This window comes from Triturus cristatus, chromosome 1_2 (genome assembly GCF_964204655.1).
Source record: "Triturus cristatus chromosome 1_2, aTriCri1.1, whole genome shotgun sequence".
NCBI lineage: Eukaryota > Metazoa > Chordata > Amphibia > Caudata > Salamandridae > Triturus > Triturus cristatus.
The window spans coordinates 348792130-348817731 of record NC_140580.1 but is presented as its reverse complement, the minus strand read 5'-3'; the positions used below and the strand labels follow the sequence as shown (position 1 = coordinate 348817731).

The 25602-nt window shown below is 45.4% G+C and overlaps 1 protein-coding gene across 3 annotated transcripts in view; it reads left to right on the top strand.

Moving 5' to 3' along the window:
* The window catches only part of CDA (cytidine deaminase), a 122959-nt gene extending 99504 nt beyond the window's left edge, over window positions 1–23455 (top strand). The window contains exons 5-6 of one of the 3 annotated variants that reach the window (XM_085604134.1): window positions 18738–18825; window positions 21257–22543. In XM_085604134.1, the coding sequence (XP_085460260.1) occupies window positions 18738–18825; window positions 21257–21267 (99 nt within the window). In that variant the 3' untranslated portion in view covers window positions 21268–22543. Of the gene's footprint in view, window positions 1–18684; window positions 18826–21256 lie in introns of all 3 variants that reach the window. The other 2 variants (XM_085604132.1, XM_085604124.1) reach the window with 2 other exon arrangements.
* Window positions 23456–25602: the final 2147 nt, after the last annotated feature.

Genomic DNA, 25602 nt, shown 5'->3' with positions numbered 1-25602 from the left:
TCACGAGGTTGTATGAACTTGTGCTTTGGACCACATGTGTCCCAAGCCTCCAGCAGGATTTCCCTTGAAAATCAGAGGCCTACCTTGTCCCGAGGGGCCGTGGGCTCCTGTGAAGCAAATCCTCACGAGGCATCTTTGCAATCCCTTGCTGGCTGGTTTGTGGGTCCCCTGAAGACTTCTACATCAAACCAAAGGACTCCCCTGGTTGCTCCAGGCCTACCCTGACTTACCCTCGCTGGGTGAGTCCCTCAGACCTTGCTGGTCTGCACCGCTGACTTTTCTTGATTTCCACAAGACTTGCTGTTGCCAAGGCTTGTTGGCTCCAATCTGGTTGCTGACACCTCAGTAAGCTGCAGACATTGTGGGACACTCCGAATCCAGCTGCTGGTCATTGTCAATGCCTCCTGGTCCTTGTGGTGGAAGAGTGAAAACACCCTTGATCACCTGAAATCACCTGACTTCCGTGGGCATCCATCTTCCTGGCCCCGGGTCACTGGCAAGTGACTGTGAACACTGTCCCTTCTGCTTTTAGGTCATCTCATCTTGAATCCAGCCTTGGATTCCACCAGACACTTCTTCAGTCTTCGCAAGCAGCAAATCTTCTTTGGCTTCCATAGAAAACAGCTACGCGACCCGACACCAAAAGACACCTATGCACCCGGCTTCCCTGGGTGAGGTAACTCGTGCACTCCAGTGCCCTAGTGTGTGTTGGCCCTCGAATTACTTACCTTGTAAGTGGCTTGCTTGTAGACTTCCTCGAAGTACCCTAAAACTTTAAAAATCCAACCGCTACTTGCTCCATTGTAATCAATAGGGAACCTGCGGCTGTGTTCTCACACTGCACGCGTCTTCCGTGGGTCCTTTACTTACCTGCCTTGGGTGGATTAGTGAAGCCCCAGCGATTCTACAGGCCTTAGGCCTTGTCTCTTTGCAAGTCGACTTTCCTAAACCTCTTTTTTAGTATATGGTCTGGTACGCCCCTAGGGCCCCAGCCATATTTGTGCTTAACTTATTGTGAAACGTTGATATTTGAATGTGTTCCTGACTTCTAATCTCATAAAGAGATTAGTAGAGTGTGTCTAGAAATAAATACATATATATTTGATATAAATAACTGTGTGGTGTCCTTTCATTTGGTAATTCAAGAGATTATAAGGTAAAACAAGCTGCTTTACATTCCTCTGTGTCTTAGCCTGAAGGCTGCTCTCCACGGCTACCACTAGGATAGCTTTCTTTAAAAGGTTGTCTTAAACCTATCTACCATAAGAGTCGAATTGGACTGGTGCAAGGTGGCCACTATAACTAGTGACCAGCATACGCCAGGCCAACTTCTCACATTGGTGGACAGCGTGTGGGATTCCAGCTTGCCATTGTTTTACCAGAAAATCTCTATTTGAATTACTAACTGAAAACCACTTAAGGTACTCAAGGTACATATAAAGTCAAGCTTAGTATCAATAAGTTCTACTGAACTTAGAGCTGTTTGTGAAGGGATAGCACACCCTTGCTACAGCTCAAGCTAGGATCAGTAGGCCACAAACTAGTGTAGGTAGTACAACACTGCACAACACTAGAATGTCCTCAAGGGATGGAGCCAGTGGGTCCACCCGACCTCAGTCTAAGGAGATGACCTTCTTTGACTTGAAGGCCATGTGTGTTGCAAGACACATGGGGTTAGGACAGAGTCCCTCCACACAACACCTGATAAATTTGTTAACAGCAGATGATTTGAAACTAGCTCTAGGGCCAAGTGGATCTGGATCAGGGGGTGGGTCAGCCATAGTGTCTGGGTCAGATGATGAAGATGAAGATGACCTGGAGTCTGTGATTAAAGGGCCAGACCCACATGGGTCTGAAAAGGACAGGGGAATTCTCCCTAAGAGGGCTGAAAAAGGTGAAGAGAGGCCTAGGTCCCCTTCAAGGGAATCTAAAAACTCATATCACTCTGACAGAGAATCTTTCCATCAGAGGAACTCAGTATGAGGAAGCAAGACTTGCCCTCAGAACCAAGCAATTAGCCTTAGATAGAGAAGCCTTTGAGCTCCAGACAGCTTCTAGAAAAGAGGGGTCAGAACCCCCTGGTGGCAGCAACAGTGTCCCTAGCATCAGAGATCATATCCCAGACCATAGGAACCTGTCCAAGGTTGTTCCTCCCTACCAGAGTGGGGATGATATCCACAAGTGGATAACTGCTATGGAGAGGGCCTGTAAAGTTCAACAGGTCCCCCAGAAACAGTGGGCAGCAATCTTGTGGCTCTCCTTTTCTGATAAAGGTAGAGACAAGCTCCTCACTGTTAGAGAAGATGATGCTGATGATTATGAAGTCCTGAAGAGTGCACTGATAGATGGGTTTGGCTTAATCACTGAACAGTACAGGTTGAAGTTCAGAGATACCCAGAAAGCACAGACTCAGGACTGGACTGACTTTGTTGATTGTGCAACCAAGGCTCTGGAGGGTTGGCTGGTTGGTAGTAGAGTTACTGATTTTAAGGGATTGTATAATGTTATAATGAGAGAACAGATCCTTAATAATTGCCAAAACCAGTTGTTACATTAGTACCTGGTGGACTCTGATCTGACCTCTCCCCAAGAATTGGGAAAGAAGGCAGACAAATGGGTCAGAACCAGTGTGAGGCAGAAAACCTAGAACCAAGGGGGTGACACCGAGAAGCAAGATCCTAAAGGCTCTGAGAAAGGTGGGGATAAGGCAAAAGACCAGAAGTCTTCACAAGGGCCCCAAAACTCTGCATCTGGTTGGGATTAACAGTCTACAAAGGGAAAAGGCCAAAAGAAGACCTGGTGAAAATTCTGTAAACAGAAAGGGCACTGGACTTCTGATTGTACCAAGTCCAAAGACCAAACCACCACCACTCCTGCCCCTAAGGCAACTCTTCCCCCTAGTGCAGCTACTGGTGGAGGTGGTAATCAGAATAAGGGTGTAGTAGGGTTGAACCTGGGTTCGGAAGTGGACTCTGGCCTAGTCAGAGTACCCACTCAGGCATTGCTGGTTTGTGAGGGAGACAGTGATATGTCCTTCCTAGTGAGCCCCAGTAATCTGGGCAAATACAAACAGCAGCCTGTAATAAATGGCAAACAGGCTTTGGCATTCAGGGACACAGGTGCTAGTGTCACCATGGTGGCAGAGGATCTGGTGGACCCTGAGCAGATCATCCTGGGTGAAATGTACCAGGTAACCAATGCAAGCAATGTCAGGACCAACCATAGTCTGGCAGTTGTGAATTTCTCCTGGGGAGGGGTAACTGGCCTCAAGAAGGTAGTAGTCAGTGCAGACCTCCCTGTCGAATGTCTATTGGGCAATTATCTGTAGACTTCAGCCTGGTCTGAAGTAGAGTTATGGACTCATGCTGAGATGTTGGGTATACCTGCAGAGGTATTTGCTGTGACCAGGTCACAGGCCAAAATGCATAAAGCTGATCCAGCTCTGGATCCTGAAACTATGGACCAGATGCTACCCAAGAGGAGGAGCAGTAGGGTTAAGGCTGTGCCTTCACCTCTGTCTCAGATCTCAGATTCCCCTCCTGAGGGAGGAGAAGCAGATTCTGGAGAAGGAACTGCCCCAGAGGGACTTGAGCCTGATCAGGGTGAGTTCTTGTGGGCAAGGGGACCTTCCAGGGAAGATCTGAGTAAGGAGCAACAGTGCTGCCCCTCTCCTGAACCCCTCAGACAGCAGGCTGCTGCTGAGGCTGCTGGGAATGCTAGTGGGTCCCATAAGGTTTATTGGGATGAGGGACTCCTATATTCTGAGGCTAGAGCTCCTACCCCTGGAGCCACCAGGAGGTTGGTAATACCTCAGAAGATTAGGGGGTTCCTCTTGACCCTAGCACATGACATCCCATTGGCAGGACACTTGGGCCAAAACAAGACCTGGGAAAGGCTTGTTCCACATTTTCATTGGCCACACATGTCAGAGGACACCAAGGAGTTTTGTCAATCCTGTGTCACTTGCCAAGCCAGTGGCAAGTCAGGTGGCACAACAAAGGCCCCCCTCATACCACTACCTGTGGTGGGGGTACCCTTTGAAAGGGTAGGGATTGACATTGTTGGTCCCCTTGAGCCTCCAACAGCATCTGGGCACAGGTGTATCCTAGTGGCAGTGGATCATGCCACCAGGTACCCAGAAGCAATTCCCCTCAGGACCACCACAGCCCCTGTGGTGGCAAGAGCCCTCATTGGAGTCTTCTCCAGAGTGGGTTTCCCTAAGGAGGTTATATCTGACAGAGTAACAAACTTTATGTCAGGATATCTGAAAGCAATGTGGAAGGACTGTGCTGTCAATTACAAATTCACTACTCCCTATCACCCACAATGCAATGGGTTAGTTGAAAGGTTCAACAAAACCCTAAAGGGAATGATTAAAGGCCTCCCAGAAAAGCTTAGGCGAAAATTGGACCTTTTACTTCCCTGCCTTCTGTTTGCATACAGGGAGGTCCCACAGAAGGGGGTTGGCTACAGCCCTTTTGAACTTCTGTTTGGGCACCCTGTCAGAGGTCCATTATGTTTGGTGAAGGGGGGTTGGGAGTTACCTCTCAAACCTCCCAAACAGGATGTGATGGACTATGTACTTGGTCTCCGCTCCCGGATGGCTGAATACATGAAGAAGGCAACCAAAAACCTGGAGGCAAGCCAAGAACTGCAAAAAGCTTGGCATGACCAAAAGGCTGTGCTAACTGTATACCAGCCAGGACAGAAAGTATGGGTGTTGGAGCCTGTGGCCCCAGCAGCTCTCCAAGATAAGTGGAGTGGCCCCCATACAATTGTTGAGAAAAAGGGAGAAGTCACCTATCTGGTGTATCTTGGAACTCCCAGGAGCCCCCTTAGGGTGCTCCATGTCAACAGATTAAAGCCATATGTTGACAGGGCTGACATGGGCTTGCTCATGGCAACCGATGAGGAACAGGAGGAGGAGAGTGACCCTCTCCCTGATCTGCTCTCACAGAACCCTCATGATGGTTCAGTAGATGGTGTTGCTTTGGCAAGCAGCCTCACTGACCATCAGCAAACTGAATGCAGACAAGTGCTGCAACAGTTTGGACACATGTTTAGCCTGACCCCTAGTCAGACTTCCTGGTGCACCCATGAGGTGGACACTGGAGACAGTCTGCCTGTAAAGAGTAAAATCTACAGGCAACCTGACCATGTCAGGGACTGTATCAGGACTGAAGTCCAGAAGATGTTGGAATTAGGAGTGATTAAGCCTTCAGATAGCCCTTGGGCTAGTCCAGTAGTCCTAGTGCCAAAACCTCACACCCAGGGTGGTAAGAAAGAGATGAGGTTTTGTGTAGACTACAGAGGCCTCAATGCAGTCACCAGGACGGATGCCTACCCAATTCCAAGGGCAGATGAGCTCATTGATACTTTGGCCTCAGCCAAATATCTGAGTACATTTGACCTAACAGCTGGCTACTGGCAAATCAAGTTAACTGATGATGCCAAGGCCAAAATAGCATTTTCAACCCCTGGTGGGCACTATCACTTTGTGGTAATGCCCTTTGGTTTGAAAAATGCACCTGCCACTTTTCAGAGGTTGGTGAACAAAGTTCTGACAGGTATGGAAACTTATTGCTCAGCTTATCTAGATGATATTGCTGTCTTTAGTTCCACCTGGCAGGATCACCTGGTCAACCTCAGGAATGTTTTGGAGGCCCTGCAGAAAGCAGGCTTCACTATCAAGGCCACTAAGTGCCAGATAGGGCAGAGTCAGGTTGTGTACCTGGGCCACCTTGTAGGTGGAGGCCAGGTTCAACCATTGCAGAGCAAAATCCAGACCATAATGGAATGGGTAGCTCCAACCACCCAGACTCAGGTGAGAGCAGTTTTAGGCCTGACTGGGTACTATAGGAGGTTTGTTAAGGGATATGGATCTGTAGTGACCCCCTTAAATGATCTTACCTCTAAGAAAATGCAAAAGAAGGTTCAGTGGACAGCTAGCTGTCAAAAGGCATCTGATGACCTGAAGCAGGCCATGTGCACTGCCCCCATCTTACAGAGTCCGGACTACACAAAAAAGTTCATTGTCCAAACAGATGCTTCTGAGCTGGGTGTGGGAGCTGTACTGTCTCAACTGAATGATGAAGGTCAAGACCAGCCAGTAGCTTTTATAAGTAGAAGGCTGACCCCTAGAGAGAAACGTTGGTCAGCTATAGAGAGGGAGGCCTTTGCTGTGGTGTGGGCCCTGAAGAAGCTGAGGCCATACTTGTTTGGCACTCACTTCATAGTTCAGACTGACCACAAGCCCCTCCTATGGCTCAAATAGATGAAAGGTGAAAATCCTAAACTGCTAAGGTGGTCCATTTCCCTACAGGGGATGGGCTATGCAGTGGAACATAGACCTGGGACCCAACATGCCGATGCAGATGGACTCTCAAGGTATTTCCACTTAGAACATGAAGACTCAACTGGTCAAGGTTAGTTTAATGTCCCTGCGTTTGGGCGGGGGGGTTGAGTAGGAGAGTAGGATCTGCACTTATGTTGCCCCCACTTTTTTTCTGATGATAACACTGGTTTCTGGCTATAGTCTGGCTGGGTCCCTGCTAATCAGGGCCCCAGTCTCTCTGTTCTCTCTAAACGACTTGGAGTGCATATTAGATGCACTAGTGATTGGATACTGTGGTACCTTATGAGCTCCTAGTATATGGTACCTTAGGGACCAAGGGCATAGGTACTTCACAGGCCTACCAGTGGCGTAACGAAACATGAGGGGGCCCCCCTGCAAACTACATGGAAGGGGCCCTCCTCCCATTCTCCGCGCCAGTCAAGAGCTCTCAGGCCAGCGACCCGCCATACTGCAGGGGCTGCGGGGGGTATTGGTACGCCACTGTCACCAATACAGCCGTTATAAGTAACACTAGATGGTGGAGTTAATGGTTGGGCTTAGTCTGCCAGCAGTCTATCATAGGTGGTGGTCTATTCACTACTAGGTCCCTGCCATCAGTACGCGGGGGAAGTTTGCCCTATTTTAGGTGGGTTTCCTGATGCAGACTCCTGTCATGTGATACAACATCGGGCCCACTCATCATTCAGTTTTGACAAAAGTGCATCCACTGCTCCTTCTCGTTTCCGTTTCAAAACATTAGACAATGTGACAATGCTGTATTTCAAAAGCAGATGTAACTACAAAGAGCAAATTTTGATAATAAATTTTTATTAGCAGACAAGAGCAATCTTAAGAGGCATTGCATAGCTTCACACACACTTTGACCCCAATTCCATCACAGTCTGTCTCTCTCTCTCTGTCAGTCAGTCAGTCTGTCTCTCTCTCTCTCTCTGTCAGTCTCTCTCAGTCAGTCAGTCTCTCTCTTAGTCAGTCTCTCTGTTTTTCAGTCTCTCTCTCAGTTAGTCAGTCTCTCTCAGTCAGTCAGTCTCTCTCTCTCAGTCAGACTCTCTCTTTCTGTCAGTCAGTCTCTCTCTTTCTGTCAGTCAGTCTCTCAGACAGTCTCTCTCTCTCTCTCTGTCAGTCTCTCTCTCAGTCAGTCTCTCTCTCAGTCAGTCAGTCAGTCTCTCTCTATCAATCAGTCTCTCTCTGTCAGTCTCTCTCTCTCTTAGTCTCTCTCTCGCAGTCTCTCTCTCTCTTTCAGTCTCTCTCTCTGTCAGTCAATCTCTCTCTCTCAATCAGTCAATCAGTCTCTGTCAGTCAGTCTCTAACTCTCTAAGTCAGTCTCTCTCTCTCTCAGTTAGTCTCTCTCTCTCTCTCTCTCTGTCTCTCTCTCTCTCTCAGTCAGTCTCTCTTTCAGTCAGTCAGTCTCTCTCGCAGTCAATCAGTCTCTCTCGCAGTCAGTCAGTCTCTCTCTCTGTCAGTCTCTCTCTCAGTCAGTCTCTCTCTCTCAGTCAGTCTCTCTCTCTCAGTCAGTCAGTCTCTCTCTCTGTCAGTCAGTCTCTCTATACCTCAGTGAGTCCGTCTCTGTCAGTCAGTAAGTATCTCTCAGTCAGTCAGTCTCACTCTCTCTCTCAATCAGTCTCTCTCTCTCTGTCAGTCAGCCAGTCTCTCTCTTAGTCAGTCAGTCTCTCTCTCAGTCAGTCAGTCTCTCAGAAAGTCAGTATCTCAGTCTCTCAGTCAGTCTCTCTCTCTACTCTCTCTCCACTTTTTGTCTCTCCTCTCTCTCTCTCTCTCTCTCTCCACTCTCTCTCTCTCTCCACTTTCTCTCTCTCTCTCTCTTTCTCTGGAGGGCCATGGGTACATTACCTGCAAGGTCCGCAGGTCATTATGTTGCAACCTAGTTCTGGTTAATTATAATGTTTAGAGGAACAACAGTTGTTGCGTAAATATGATATTTTTAGGACTTCAATCACATTGACATAAATCATTGCTTGCTAAATGAGATAATAGATATTTCTCTATATATATGTCATTCAGGCAGGTCATTCATTTTTGAACACTCACTTTTTGTAAAACTCTTTATAAATATAACTATCAAAAGCAATGTTGAGTAACAGTGACTAAAAGGGCAGCATTTTTCTTATATAAATAACTTTTTGAAAGCACACTGTCGTCTGGGAACATTTTAAATTTGTAAGCACAATACAATATGTCACAAATATCTATGTATTTTAAGATGGAAAATCCCTGATACTGCTACTGAAAAAGAGGCAACCTACTGCCCTAGTTGGGGGGGTGGGGGGGGGGGGCGCGGAGGGATGCCCTCGCCAGGGTCGGACCCCTGACTCAAATCAACTCCGATGCCTGCGGTGCCAGTGCAAGGCTGCCTTCCTCATCGAGGGGGGTAAACAACCGACTGTACGTGTACACTTTCTCTGCCAGCGGGTGCCCTCCCCTACGGTCTACCTTGCCAGTACAATTCTGCCTCGCTTGCCATGTACTGCCAGATTTAGCCAGAGCCAGGCTATTCCCGGAACACAACACACTTCTCTGCGTGGGAAACCGGCAGTTTGACTGTTCTTAGGGGAAGCACGCAGAGAGAGCTTTTGTAATGTAAATACTACATTAGCGGGCACACTGTGTTTGTTAAATGTAACAGCATCCCCATGATAACTCCGGTACAGTAACAGAACTGAGCCTCGAAGAACATTTCTAGCTTTGATTTTCGTTAGAGCACAACATGCTGGTGCGGTTCACACCCCACCTTTCCCCCCAGTCAGTGCTTTCACTATTCCGAGCTGTCGTCCTTGGCCCCTGGCCCTCCAGGCAGTGCCGCCTTCAGAGGGGTGCGTTGGCCTCGCTGAACCCCTTTCTTCTGCCATCTCAATGCCCGGTTGCCCTTCGCTGCAAAAGGCATGTATGTGCCACTGGCAATCCTGGGCGCCGCCGCGCCAGCCTCTGGCTCATCACCTTTTTGGCCACGGCACCGCCCTAGGACTTGCACCAGGCAACTAAGATTTCCAGCCTAGCTGACTGGAAGTATAGACACACGTCACACCATGGATGCGTGCCGTACCGCGTATGTGATTATGAGAAGGTGGGAACAAGCGCCCGAGCCCAGACCCCAGGCATCCAGAACAGCCACCTTCGCACTACAATGCCCCCACCTCTCCATCTGCAACCAGAGCAATGCAAACACAACTTGGCACCCTGAGCTCAATTATTAAACACGCCTGAGGGCAGACACAAAGTAGTGTGCTTTCTAACAAGAGTGCTTACCTGAGGGCACCATTTTGCTGCCTTGTCCCTTCTCAGAGGAGTAGTGCCCTATGGAGAATACTCTCTCTGGGGGCCCCCATCCTTTTTCCGGGCCTGGCTCTGACTGAAGAGAAACAATTTAAGTTGTTACCTTGTTTCTCTTCAGTCCTGGGTCAGCGCGAGGAGCTCAGAGCAGGCTGCACACTGCAGCTGCTTTAGAGCAAGACACACAGCTCTGCACAGATGAGCTGAGGGGGCCCCCTTCACGAACTGAAGACTGGGGGCCCCCCCGCACCGCAGGGGCTGCGGGGGTGTTTGTTACGCCCCTGAGGCCTACCAGGGGCTGAAGCATGTATTATGCCACCCCTGGGAAGCAGACTCAATCTGACACCAAAGGCCTGCTACTGCAGCCTGGGTGAGGTAGTGTTAACACTCCTCACTGAGGTATAGGTTCCTATATCTCACCATACACACACATATAAACCTATCAGTCACCCCTAAGGCAGGCCCTATCAATGTGAGGGGGTGCCTCTGCCTGAGTAGGGCCCCTCTGCAGCTGGCAGGGTCTATTTCCTGTGGCTGATTGAGGATGCGGTTAAACCATATACTATTAAGTGCATTATAACCTCCCGGTAAATGCTAACTTTGGAATGACTGCATCGAAACATGTCGTGTTTGGTGTCAAACATCTTGGAATCATACCTCCACACCAGTAACTGGTGTGGGAGTATGATCCCACCCTTCTAGAGGGGACGACATGTACCCACTGTGGAAACACGGTAGAAATCTGAAAGAGCCCTGGCATCACAAAATGGATGCCACCAGCACAGACACTGGGCTGCCCTCCTGCTGCTGACTGAAACTCGCAGTGGAGGAGGCCCAACAAAAGGCATCATGTCACAGGGAGGTGTCACCACCTTCCAGACAGGATTTAGTGTATTGGAGCTGGGTGGGTGCACTCTTAGAGTGCTTTGAAGTCCGGCACTGGGGGAGCAGTAGTCTCCTCTGTGCATATGCCAGCTCAAACCGGTTCAGGGGCTACCAGCCCCTGCTCTGGCATGAAACTGGACAAAGGGAAGTGGGTGTAACCACCCACCCCGTGACCCTCCTAGAGGAGTGGTCATAGAGATAGTCCCTCCCTTTCTTTTACTATAAGATAGGTATACCTTGCTAGTTAGATAACTCTGGACGACACTTTAAAAGAAGATACCTGGCCCTTCGACGTTCCACTACCTTTGGAAGACGGAAGAATCTCCCTTGGAGTCAAGGAGTGACTCCCCTGCTTGGCAGGCACCAAAAACATGAATCAACGGTTGCAAACTTTCCCGCTCCCGCCTGAGTCCGAAGTCCCTGCAGCCCCAGAAGTAGATTTCCTGACTTCTCGACGGCCATTGTGAGTCTCCAGCAGAGCTGAGGTGAGTGGACCCCACGAGTGACGAGGAACCGCAATACCTGGGAACCGTGCACTATTGTCAAGTGCAACCCCTTCACGACGTTCTATGATATTGTGCTTTGGACCACGTGTGGCCCAAGCCTCCAGCAGGATTTCCTTTGAAAATCAGAAGCCTACCTCATCCCGAGTGACCGTGGGCTCTTGTGAAGCAAATCCTCATGAGGCACCTTCGCGATCCCTTGCCAGTTGGCTTGTGGGTTCCCTGAAGAATTCTACATCAAACCAAAGGGCTCCCCTGGTTGCTCCATGCCTGCCGTCACTTACCTTCACTGGGTGAGTCCCTAAGACCTTGCTGGTCTGCACCACCAACTTTTCTTGATTTCCATGAGACTTGCTGTTGCCAAGGCTTGTTGGCTCCAATCTGGTTGCCGACACCTCAGTAAGCTGCAGACATTGTGTGACACTCTGAATCCAGCTGCTGGTCATCGTCAATTCCTCCTGGTCCTTGTGGTGGAAGAGTGAAAACACGTTTGATCTCCTGAAATCACCCGACTTCTGTGGGCATCCATCTTCCTGGCCCCGGGTCGCTGGCAAGTGACTGTGAACACTGTCCCTTCTGCTTTCAGGACATCTTCATCTTGAATCCAGCCTTGGATTCCACCGGATACTTCTTCAGTCTTCGCAAGCAGCAAATCTTCTTTGGCTTCCATAGAAAACAGCGACGCGACCCGACACCAAAAGACACCTATGCACCCGGCTTCTCTGGGTGAGGTAACTCGTGCACTCTGGTGCCTTAGTGTGTGTTGGCCCTCGAATTACTTACCTTGTAAGTGGCTTTCTTGTAGACTTCCTCGAAGTACCCTAAAATTTTAAAAATCCAACCGCAACTTGCTCCATTGTAATCAATAGGGAACCTGCGGCTGTGTTCTCACACTGCACACGTCTTCCGTGGGTCCTTTACATACCTGCCTTGGGTGGATTAGTGAAGCCCCAGCGATTCTACAGGCCCTAGGCCTTGTCTCTTTGCAAGTCGACTTTCCTAAACCTCTTTTTTAGTATAAGGTCTGATACACCCCTAGGGCCCCAGCTATATTTGTGCTTAACTTATTGTGAAAGGTTGATATTTGAATGTGTTCCTGACTTCTTATCTCATAGAGAGATTAGTAGGGTGTGTCTAGAAATAAATACATATATATTTGATATATATACCGGTGTGGTGTCCTTTCATTTGGTAATTCAAGAGATTATAAGGTAAAACAAGCTGCTTTACATTCCTCTGAGACTTAGCCTGAAGGCTGCTCTCCACGGCTACCACTAGGATAGCTTTCTTTAAAAGGTTGTCTTAAACCTATCTACCATAAGAGTCGAATTGGACTGGTGCAAGGTGGCCACTATAACTAGTGACCAGCATATGCCAGGCCAACTTCTCACTCTACATGACTGCATAACCGGGGTGCCAAGGATGGTGCCATAGTATTTGCCGGGATACCCGGTGTAAACAATGTCTATCCCTAATTGGCGTCATGCTCACACTATGTACAGGGGAGCCAGGGCTGGATGCGTCCAAGGAGAAATGTGTGTGCTGCTGCATCTGGAGTGCAGTGGGCTGAGCATTTATCTTATCCTGCCGTTGTCATTAACCAAGAGAAACTTCCTGCGTGTGGTCTCCATATTCCAATTGGGTTATAATAGAGTCATTAAGTGTCTTTAGGTCTCATTCGAAGACGTTGCAAGACAGGTGTTGTATGCAGGGACATCTTAAGGATTTTGGGGGGCCAGGGCCAAATGTATTTTGGGGGCCCCTGAGCAGAACAGCTTTAAATGTATGATTCAAGTTCAGGTCTTTCATGCCCTCTTTGGCCAGGTCACTGGCAGTGCACAGGTACACTTTTCCAAATTCTAAATGTGTTTACATCTAATATTCGGCGATAGTGATGTGTGATTTCATATTTTAACACAGCAGCAGCTCATTAATATGGCTGCAAATAATGTCTGTGACGCCCTCCTATTTCTCATATGAGGCCCTATTTTGATCTGAAAGAAACTTTTTTAATGGCTTTTGCATGAAACATAAACACACTTTCTCTGCAAAATGTCTGTAATAGACTCTCACCCATCCCGCACATTAAAAATAAACTGTTTAAAACAATCAATTTAAGAATTATTAAAGGTCATCAGGGCAAGATTCTGCATAACAGAGCTGGCTCTATCAGTGGCCCCCTGAAAGGCTGGGGCCCTAGGCCAGAGCCCACTTTGCCCATGCCTAAAAAGGTCTGTGGTTGTATGAATGGTAAGCTGGCAATGGTAAATTTGAGGGCCTTGTCATGCCTTCCTGCAGAAATCCAGAAAATGACCGGGAAGGACTTCTATTGGAGAAGGGAGTAGGGCTAAAGTAATCATCCCAGGTAACCAAGGTCAGAGTTCCTCCATTTTCAAAGAACGAGCTCAGATCCTAGGTGGGTTGATTATCCTATAGTTAGCAAAGAAGAAAACTATTTATGAGGTCTTCATCTGGATTTCACGGAAATGGTACAAGTTTGAAGACACTCTTAAGAGTGAATGCCTCCAGGCTATAACTGGAGGAGATGTAAAGTGCCAAAGGACCACTTATGAACAGACCTTACAGGATGTAGACCCGTGAAGGAGTATCTGCTCTGAGAGTTATATGTCTCTTGTGTAGTGACTATGCCGCAGTTTGTCCCAGTGACTTGGAATAAGTTATGTCATTTTCTGGAAGTAGTCGACTTCTTTAGACTGTGTTTCTGTTGCTGCAGTGTTTGTATTGGCTGAAGCATTTCGGTCCTCTAGCAAAAAGTCGATTTAGCATAAATAGGTTCTGAGTGAGAAGAGCCAGTTGTAAAGCAGAGTGTTATCTATTCAGATGTAGCTTTTTGCACCACTCCAGTTGTCCAAAGTGCTCCTGGCCTTCATAGCTTTGAAAGAATTCCCTGTGACATGGAGACATATAACAGGATATCAGTGTAACATGGACCAATGTTATGTAAGTCTGTGGTAAATGTGCCTTCTCTTAAGGAATTATGTACTGAAGGAGAAAGCATTTGTTAAGGTGTTCTGTCACAAGTGCCAAAATAAGCAAATGGAGGCACCATCCTGGTCTTCTTCACATCTTATGTGGGAAGTGGAAAGTATAGGACAATAAGCCACAACAGGATGTGTGTCTAGTCTAAGAGAAAGATTAGGCCATATGTATAAAGCTTTTTTGGAGGTCTGCGAGTCAGGCCCTTTGCGTCCTCAAATAAAGTATTTTTAAATGTACACATGCCAAATTGTGATTTGGTAACTTGTACTAAATCGCAATTTGGGTTTGCGATTCGGTATTGGCAAGGGACGTACCTTCTAAACAGGGCTGGACTGGCTACCGGGCATTTTGGTGTGCTGCCAAGCTGGGGGCTGATTTCACTGTGGTGGGGGCTGATTTCGTTGATTGGGACCTGCGTGTGCTGCTAAATAAACAAAGCAAAACAAATGGTTTTAAGCACACGCAGTTCACCATCAACAAAATCAGCCCCCAGCTTGGCAGCACTCCAAAACGCCCGGTAGCCAGTCCGGCCCTGCTTCTAAATACCTATTCGCAGTAGTATGCATTAATGTTTTTCAAAAGAATTACGGTTGCAAAACATATATTTTTTTACAACTACTGATAGCTAATGGCAACCATCTGCAAATGGGAAGGAGTCCTTCCTTTTTGAGAATTAACAAAAAAAAATTTTAAGAGGAGACAGTGGTCCCCTTAAAAAATGAAACATAGATTTTTCTTTTTTTAAACGCTTCCCGTTTTCCTTTATTGAAAACAGGCTGTATTTCAAAGAAAAAAGTTAGCTTCATTAAAACGCAATCACAGACTTGGTGGCCATCACTGTGACAGCTTGATTCCTTATGGGTCCAAATCGCGACCTATATCATTAATATTCATGAGGTAGGCCGATTTCTGACCCCACTAGGAATTGCTATTTTAAAATATATTCTTGAGTACATTAGGAATTGCGAATTTCTAAATTGCGATTCGGTAAGAATCGCAGTTTGAAAATCACTATTCCTAATTTTTGTACATATGGCACACATCAGCTTGATACTCTTAGGGCCACCATTTATTTTATTAAAGACTAATCTCAGCTCAACGAGGTACCCGGTGTCCCTGTGTGGTACGCATCACTATAGCTGCTGTGACAACTTTAGCAGATATGTACTGGTCTCCTAACCTTGCAAAAATTTGGGCAATCCGTCCCGCCCCCAATTCAGGCACCCAAAACGTCTCTTTCAATTCTAAATTGGCAAAGACAGTAATTTCGGCAAATATGTCCGAGCTGGAGAAACATTCTTTGGATAAACGTTGCAATTTTTAATTATGTACTCATAGCTTCGGGTTTTGACTTTGATTAGGCAAATTTACTAAAAGCACTTCCCACGGATTTAAAGGAGTACCCCTCTTTTCACTGCTTCCCTGCTCCCCTTTAGAAACCGCAACAGAAGCCGGTCTGTATGTTTGTCTACAGAACTCAGCTGCCAGCCCGTCTATTTTGTAATGACCTCATGCTGAACCTCGTTATATGAATGCAATGTCCAAAGGTACTGCCTTTAGTTAACAAAGATAACTATTGTCAAACATGTGGCATATGTCATGAATTGCTGATGAGTCACCTTTGCTGTACAGAATGTTGCAAACCCTTGTTTGTCTGCTAGGTCTGAATTCCTGTTATCTTCAATGTCTTGCATGCTGGCACTGTCTTTACACCTGAAAACCAGTAAATCATTTGCAATTTAAAAAAAAAAAAACGCAGGACCCAAACTTTTTCTTCAAAGTCTAGTAGCCCTCCTCCAGTGCTGCTGGTTGCTGGGGTTTCCAAATGCCAAGACTGCCAAGTTTTGATCCCGTCTTGTGCCTCTTCCTTCCACCACTTCCCATCTCTTATCCTACTGTTGAAGGTTCTTTTTTATATCCGCTTTCTAAGTGTGCCATTTTTTGTAAAACCTCCCCCCCCCCTTTGTTTTTCTGTTTTCTCCTGCTACGGGGTCAAAGTCTAAAGACAAAAAAGTCCCAATCGACAAAAAGTACCACCACCTGCTACTTCTTGCACAACTGCTAAGAACTCAGTTTTGCCGATCAGATAATCCAGCTTGTCTCCCTCTTTGTAGTTTCTTCTGTGCTTCAGTCATTATCTTTCTGTCTCCGGGATTGTTCTCATCACCTTGTGCCATTCTGTCCTGTTGTTCATATTGTTCACCAACTGTAAAATACATCATCCAAATATAGCAAATAAGAATTTTATTTGTAGTTTTACTGCAACTGCTAGTGTAATGTGTAAGGTTTTACCTTCTTTCCAGTAACACCAACACAATTTCTAAGCGTGGCTTCAGTGCACAGTACCAGCAAAATATAGCACTGCAACAGAGAAAACTGTTGCCTCTGTTGAGAGGTTGCTGGAAGCTTAGGGGTAGGCCTGGGTGGTAGATTCCGTTGCGCTCGCGGAATTTGCAGAATTTGGGTAATTTTGCCTTCGTGTTTAGCAAACCTGGAACGGATGAACAAACCTCCCACTCCGGGCAAATAAGGAGTAGACCAACCTAGAGTCCCCAACTGTTTGAGAGTAAGATCAAATCTTAAGGCTGAACCGACTCTGAACAAGAAAGCTACTCAGAGGGATGAGACAGTTTGCTGGCATGGTTTGTCAGAGATTGCTAGTCAGTGAAAAGGAGTAAGTTGACAGGGGGGGTAGATAGGTTCATTGAGATCGACTGACTTACATGGGTGAAATGAGCAAAGGTAGTGGACCACATCAGAAAGGTATGTCTCTACTTAGGGAAACACTACTTTAAGTGTTGGAAAGACTCAGCGGTGTGGACCTTTACAAGAAAGTGGACTGACTGAAAGAAGTGGACCATCATAAACAAGCATTGGCATAGCCAATAGGTCTCGCATTTGGGACCTTAGAAGTATTTAGTTAAGCACGCACAATATCCTTGATGCAACGACATCATCTGTTGCATGGCTAAACACTTATGAGGTCTAAAAGGCGAGACCTATTGGCTATGCCAATGATTGTTATTATTGGGGGCCAGTTTTGCAGCAGTGCTGCAAAACCGGCCCCCAGTAACAAAATAACAAAAGCAGCAGCAGTGTCTGCCGAGTTAAGACCCTACCCTGGAGCTGCAATACCGCCTGGGTGCCCACTAGATGAGACGTGATGCACTGCAGAGGCGCAGAAAGGCCAACTGAGGTCCGAATACACCGACACCCTATGCAAGTTGCCAGCCATGCACAATGGTTTCACCGTGCATTTTCAATAAACATTAGCCAGCAACTGACCAGCCAAGGAGGTTTGTAAGGCAACAGTCACATATTGATGTACAGAGATGTCCACCTTTCAGAAGAGACAGATTTCTGTCATGATAACAGTACAATAGCAACAAACGTGAAGCCAAAAAGGATATTCGGTACCTCAGTATCAGACCCAGTCAAAAACAGACAAAGGGTTTTTAACGTGACAGTACTGTGTGCATCATTAACATGCATTAGACGTTTTGATCGGAGATACTGAGATGGGACTCATTGTCAGACCATAAAGGCAAACATGCAGCTGTAAATTGATTATTAACAGCCACTCATCACCTTTTTCAAAACCTGTCTGCACCACCGTGTGCCCTTATGTGTTCGTTAAACTATTAGTCGCAGGAAGGCAGTGCGCTAAAACTGTGTCGCGGTTTTGTGTTGCTGCTCCAAGTTCAACAATAGTGTGTGTGGGAGTAAGACAGAATCAGTGTGAAGGGTTGCAGGCCAAGCCGGCCATTTTGGGGAGGTCGGGACAAAGCCACAAAGAGTCCATCTTATTGAGTTTATTTAACGTGAGCGATGGTGTCTGCTTACGATGGCCAAGTGTGACTGTGTGAGGGGATTGAGGTTGGGGAGATGGTTGCTGATACACACTGTCCAAAAGCAGCCGGGCATTAATTGCTGTTAACGGCTCTTTCCTCTGGTTTCGTACCTTCATCTTTGTTGATTTGGACCAGTTTGTGTGAGAAATAACAGTTGCTATTCGCTCGCAGCAGAGGGCACGGACACGTCATAATTCGAGAACTGCATCAACGGAATACAGATATAATAGGTGAAGTGACAAGCAGGTAACTTAGCAGGCCCATGTAGGTATCAGCTGTAAACTGCTGGACACAAATGTTTTAATTATGTCATGTTTATTACATAATTCTAATTTTAATAATCCACGTATTATTTAAGAGGTCTGAGGTAAGATGTCAACTTCGTTTGCAGTGAGTGCAACATAACGGTTGCTAATAATGATACCATAGCGAACAAGCAATGGCCGCGCGGCCGTAAAAGTAGCGCCGCGCAGCCGTGAAAGCGAAAGTCATTGCGATCGCAATGACGCGCTCTGTGCTAAGCACACAAGGGATGCACGCGCAACAGTGATTGGAGAGGCGAAGCGAGGCGCACGCACTTGTGCGCGTAACCGCAAGCTGGTGGCCGGCAAAAGCCTTTGGTAGACCTGAAAAAGGTATGAATATGTCTAAGGGTTGGACAAATCCATAGTTGTGAATATTCACTGTGGAATTCTAATTCGTTTTTTTATAAACTGTGTTAGGATCAGAACAAGTTAGAAAGGAGAAAGAAAATAAACAAGCATTGGTGAAGCCAGTAGGTCTTGATTGATTCTACATTCCGTTATAGGCTAGACATACTGGCTTGGCCAAGCTGAAGGGCGTATTGCATTTGTATTTTAGCAGCAGCCTGGTGGCAGCAGCGCAGGAGCTACTATCAGCAATCCAGTAGCTGACTGTGGTTCCCTTGAACACCAACGATATTTTTCAGGTAAAGGCACCTATTAGATTAACCACCCTTTAGCGTCCCTAGCAATTAATTTGTTTTGCTATAAAGTGATTCAATTTGTATGGTAATGAAAAAAAATAAGAAAAGTATTGTTTATTTCTATCCGATGCATGTACAAGTGAAAGTACTGAATGAGACAAAAAGTGTGATGACTGAGTGTTCTTTTCTGATGTAAAATTCTCCCTCATGCTTTGCGGTGAAACCATCTCCTAAAAGGTGGAATGATATACGAAACAGCCAGTAGCTTGAGGCGAGAGATGTATTCTGCTGATCCAAGATGTTATTATTGAGGGTGTCTCAAAGCAGTGGCTGAAAGTGGGCAATTGAAACCAACCAATGATTGAAGGGGGCTGACGAAAAGGCCACTCTGTCTATATTGAAAACAATAGGCCTTGCAGGCAGCTATGCTGTCCTGTAAGAACTAGAAATGACCTTTCCATATATGTGAGTGCACCTTTAAGACTCCACCTCCAAAAGAAGTGAGAGCTAGAAAATACATCAACAGATTCTATTTTACTGGCTGGTAGTTAATTTTGGGAGACATTGGTGTCTGCTTTCTCACTAAATTTCTAAACTCAATGAGTTTCTTTTTCATTAGTTGCAAAGTATTACAGAACACAACCCTAGCTTTTGATTTGATTTGATTTGGGATTTGTATAGCGCACGATTGCCCAAGGGCGTCTAGGCGCTCAGCGGAGGGGGAAGCCGGAAAGGTGCCTTAGTTTGAGAACAGCCATGTCTTTAAATGTTTTCTGAAGCCGAGCAGTGTTGGGCAACTTTTGATATTTGGTGGAAGCAAGTTCCATAGCCTCACAGTACCCAGTACAAAGCTTCTTCCTCCCCAGCTGGCTTTCTTAAATCTGGGTGTCTGGAGGAGTTTGCTCTGTGATGAGCGAAGTTGCCTTGAAGGATGGCACCAGATAAGGTGCTGTTTTAGGAAAGTTGGTCCAATTCCGTGTACAGCTTTATATGCTATGCACAGGGCCTTAAAGTCTACCCTTCTCTTAACAGGAAGCCAGTGGAGTTTTTCTAAACCCTCAGAGACAGATTGAAATCTGGGGATGTCGAGCAGCAGCCTGGCGGCAGCATTCTGTGCACAATGAAGTTTAATCATGTGTTGTTTTTGAAGGCCTAGATAGAGTGCATTACAATAGTCCATTTTAGCCAAAGCTAGGACTATCACTAGCGTCTTTACCGCTTCAGGGAGAATGAAGGAACGCACTTTGGGAATTGCTTTTAGGGTGATAAACACTGATGAGACAACTTTGTTGACCTGTTGCTTGAAGGTCAGTCTGTTATCAAATACAACACCCAGGTTCCTTACTTTCGGGACTGGAGTAGGGGCAGCACCCATACTGGGGGGCCACCAATTTTGTGACCAGAAGGAAGTGTCGGAACCCAGTAGGAGTACCTCAGTTTTGGAGCCATTAAGCTTCAAAAAGTGAGTTTCTCTCCAGTTATTGATGTGGGACATACACTGGTTAAAGCGCTCGGCTGTCCCCTCTGGATTGCTTGAGATGGACACCACAATTTGGGTGTCATCAGCGTAGGACAGAATCGTGAAGCCGAATTGCCTGACGATCTTAGCCAGCGGGGTCACGTAAAGGTTAAACAGGGTGGGGCTTAGCGAGGAGCCCTGTGGCACCCCGCAAGGCACGGAAAACTCTTCTGATCGAAAGTCCCCTATCTGAACGTATTGATATCTGTTGTTCAGAAAGGATTTGAGCAGTGTCTGGGCAGAGTTCTTGACACCCAATTCTTGGAGCCTCCCAATTAAAATATCATGGTTCCCGGTGTCAAAGGCCGCCGACAGATCCAACATGATCAGGGCGGCCTTGGCACCCGTGTCCAATATGGCCCGAATCTCTTCTGCCGCCATGATCAGGGCAGTTTCCATACCATACTGAGAGGGGTCCAGTATGTTTGCCGATGAGATAAAGATCGTTAATTGGGAGTTAAGTATTTTCTCCAGGAGTTTGGATGGAAAGGGGATCCTAGCTATTGGTCTGTAGCTATTATTGTCATTGGGATCTAGATTGGTCTTTTTTAGCAATGGAAAAATAGATATTAGTTTCCACGCTTCTGGGAAGACACTTGACCTAATAATCTGTTTAAAGAGAATGCTAAGTTGTTCGCTTATTATATTGGGTGCCATTTGGTATGTATTGGGGGGGCAGGGGTCAGATGGAGCTCCGGATTTGATAGAACTCATTACCTTCTCTATTTGCTCTATGCTCGGTGGTTCAAACGAGTTAAAGACAGTGGGAGGGGATGAGAGTGTTGTGGTGGGCTTTGCTACCATGTTAACTTCCGTGTCTAAGAATGATTCGAAGATGATTCATTGATTGACTGCTTTTGTTGTACTCATTTGATGCCATACTCACTAACAAAACTCTCATTTTCCCTATCCTAGTTTGGTGCTGACTGGGATGTGTACCTGACCAAGCCCAATGGAACATACATAGTCCATACTGTGCGAGAGCTGCTGCCCTTGTCCTTTGGTCCTGAGGATCTGCAGAAGATGTAAAGAAAAGACTATGTCATGCTCAGGAAAGACATTAAAAAAAAACACATTAAGAAGATGCTGCTCTTCCTCAACAATATCAGCTGCAGTGGCGTTGTAAAGTCTGAACAAACCTCAAAGTCACAGATCCTAGCAGCCAAAGCTCAACTTCGTAGCCGCGGCAGGCTGATAATATACGGACCAATGTGAAGCAGCCTACTAAATGAGGATCAACGCAGAGAGGCTGCTTACCGCATGACTCTAACCTGGGGACGGCTAAGTAAGGCAATAGATGCTCAAAGACTTGCAAAATGAGGATCAGTGCTGAGAGGGTGATAATATGGGATCTCATACCTGCACCACAGAAACTAAAGACCCATTTTGAATGGGTGATAATAATAATATGCAACAGTGGCCAGCACTTTAAAAGCTGCATAGAAATGGCGGGTGTAACATTGAAGAACTGAGACTGGATGATGTCATCTTAGTATGTTCTGACTGAACATGTAGTTTCTAAAGAGCCACATGCAGCACCTTGCTGCTTCATGGGGCTTGCTTAGTTACAGAGGGCTCTGAAATGTTTACCTGCCAGGGAGGAATACTAAACCTTGAAGGTTGTATTTTTAAAGCTTTCTGAAGCAAGATGATCTTCAAGATCTGTGATGCACAGTGCCTGACAGTACAATACCATCTAGAGTTGATCTATGATGATCCACCTCCCACAAAACTTTAACCAACAGAATTTGGGAACGGTCCAAGTAGACATGTTGGCAAATCTCAGGTTTTATCAGGGGATTATGCAGAGAACCTCAAGTGCACTGTGCATGGTCCATGGTATGGGGGAACTCTGAGATGTATCGTCAAAATATTGTCTTTCAATCAGTATTTAACAGAAGGCCAATATCAGACTTGGGCAGGAGATGTGTAGTGCGGATGTTACGCTTCAGCTTGAGAACTAACTTGGCTTCCGTGATCTGCAGCACTTGTACGTCTTGGGTCAGGTTATTGAGATATCAGTAGTGCACATATAGAAAGAACTGCTGTAATAAAATCTGGTGACCACCAATGCTTTGAAGAGGAAATTAGGGTTTTGATTTAGGGGTAAGATTATCTGTAAGGTTCTGGAACTCCTGTAGGTGGGTTCCTAACCCATAACGACAATGTAGCTTCCTCCCAATAAATTTTAGTTAAAATTAATATTTTTTTTTTACTTTGTCCATTTCTTATATTGCATCTGCTCAGGTTAAAGGAAGAGGATATTAAAGATCTGCCTGGTTAATAATCTCAGGCTCCTATAAATATTTAACAGAAATAAGGATGTGTAGATTCTTATAGGACACATCATTACTTATGACTCCAGGCTAATACAGATTCACCCACCTAAACCTGCTCAATGAGTGAAGAGAAAAATGGTTAGCTAGGCAAGTAATCCAAGCATATAGACAGTAATTTGAGCAGTTAAATGGTTGCAGGTGGGCTCAACCACATTCATTTTTGGGGACCGGCACTTATTTTTTATCAACAGACTTTGACCCAGAGGAAGAGAGAAAAAAAAGTCGGAAAGAAAAATGAATAGAAAGACAAAAAATTGTGACAAAGAGAGAAAACAGGTATAAAATAGTCTGCAAGAATGAGATAAAGAGACAGGCGGTGTCTGGTGGTGGATTAAGGAAGCATGAAGAATGAAGACTTTACAGCCTTGGAACTCAGCTCCCTGTCATTCAAAGCACCAGCCACGGGGTTCTGAGCAAAATTTTGTGACCGCCACATATTCTTTTACAAATTAAGCACTGCATATAACTGCATGTAAATATTATTTTTTTTGGTTTGGTTTCTAAGGATGCAAGGCCTGAGAGGGTGTGTTTGATCCTGCAAGCCTGGTCACATCCCCAAATAGGGCTTAAAACAGTCACAAATAGGTGGAGCAGTGGATTTCTATGAGTTACAAAGAATCTCCCTGTATGGTAGTTGGTCGTATTAGTCTTCTCTTTGGAAATGTGAAGGATCATATATGGAAAATATACAATTCAAAACACTAATGGTAGAAAATTATGTAAACCTGACTGGTCTGGTATAATTTAAAAAATAAATAATCCATTCTCTTCTGGACCTGAAAGAATGACAATGACACCCTCGCTTACGTAGCGCTAGATGTAAATAGGGTAAATGTGATCAGAATACTAACAAATGGCTGAATGCACAGAAATTGTTCAAATGGTTGAAAATCAGTGTAAGAGATGGATTACAAGGCAGGTGATGGAGAAGGTATCATCAGGTTTAATCAATGAAATTGTTGCCAGGTCAAAGTAATTGTGGTCGCGTCAAGGTTGTAGAAATGCAGTTTAAAAAAAAAAAAATCAAATGTGAAGCTAAAATAGTTTTACATGCTTTGATAGGTAAGAAAAATGAATTAATATGTTTTTTTTTATTTTGAACACCGTTTCTATTTGTATTTAATTGTGTATTAATTTAAAATTAATTGTTTTTGAACTAAGCTATAGAACTTTGAACAAAATGTTAATCTAAATTAGTGCTAAGTATATTCATGGGCATTGATACACAAACATGCGTGGGGTACCGGAACTGACATCAGCTACCTTTTGAACTTAATGACATCACAGGAAGTGACGTAAAGAAACATAAGAGGGCCCCTGAAATAGATTAATAGGGAGAGCAGGGGAAATACAATAGCTAATAACAAGAACTGTCTCCCTAGTTATGACTTTCAAAAGGGTAGTATGTCCATAGATTCACATGTCCCATAGACAATTAGTTGTTTTTTATAAAGTTTATTACATTTTCTAATACATGTAAAACATTAATATAAATAACACGAAGGGATCACATATAGAGTGAAACTATCATAAAAGCCACAATAGTGGACATCAATTGTTATGGAGCCCCATAATCATGATCATGGTCAGTGTGCAATTACAAACTTCAAAACAATACACAAACATAAAACAGAAAGTCAAGTACATACAAAAAAAACAAAGCAAAAATATTAATATCATACACAAAATATACAATACAAGTGATTACAAGTACACAGGAAATGCGCTCATCACAGAAAGTGATTTCATATGACACTGGACCCTATTATTTCCATGAAGGCATGTCACATGACCCTAACATCACTCTTACACTCTTTCACACCCCCTTGCACTCATTCTTATTCATTCTCATTCACTCACTTGCATTTACTCTTAATCTCACTCATACACTGCCTAGATGCCTCCGGGCAGTAGTGCGCTCTACAAATACCGCTAACATAACATAACATGCAAATTGACACTGAAGTCCAGGTTTATCAACGTTTTGCACCATGTTTGCATTACTTCTGTGACTCAATCCCAGCACCAAGTGTTAGGGTGGGATTTACTATCCAACGTAAATCCAGCTTTGCTTTGCATAGTGTCCAAAAGTAAATGCCAAATTGACCTATGCATTACTTTATGTTATTTTGTGGCAAGTTGATGTTCTGTGGGTGATGCAAAGGTGTTCCCATGCAACCACCCATGAGTTTTGATGCAAAAAAGATAGGTGTTACAAATTGGGTCTCTAGTTGGCAGAGGCATGTCCAAGTAGGGACCCACACTCTAGTCAGGGTAAGTGTAGTACAAACTAAAAATTAACCTGTGCTCACCCTCTGGTATTTTGACACAGAGCATTCAGACTAAACTTAAGAGGGAATGTGTAAAGTGTTTGTGTGCACACACACACACGGTTAAACAGTGAAAACACCACAAAAGTACTCCATACCAGTTTAGAAAAATAGCCAATATTTGTCTATGTAAAACAAGACCAAAACAACAAAAATCCAACCTATACAAGTCTAGATATGAATTTGGGAAGAGTAAATCAAACTGTAGTGCTTAGAAATCAATAGCTCCAACTGAGGCTATCTGGTTGCACTTGACCATGACAAATCCAAAAGTTCAATCCGACTGTGATGGAACGTGGGCTGGACACAGAAGTCACGCAGATCCTTAACAGTACCTTGGATGTATCAGAAATCGAAGACAATGCAAAGCTCAGAGGAGGTGAGGCGTGAGGGATGCAGTTGCTACATCGGTTCCTTAAGGCGGGGCAAGCTTGGTGAAGCTTTAATGCCCAGGGATGATGCAGTGTGCAGAGGAGGTGATGCATCAGTTGCTTGGTGCGAGACCTCGGTTCCTAAGGTGACTCTGCGACGATGATGCGTCAATGTCAAGAGAGCAGTATGTCGATTTCTCGACGTCAATGTTGAACCACTG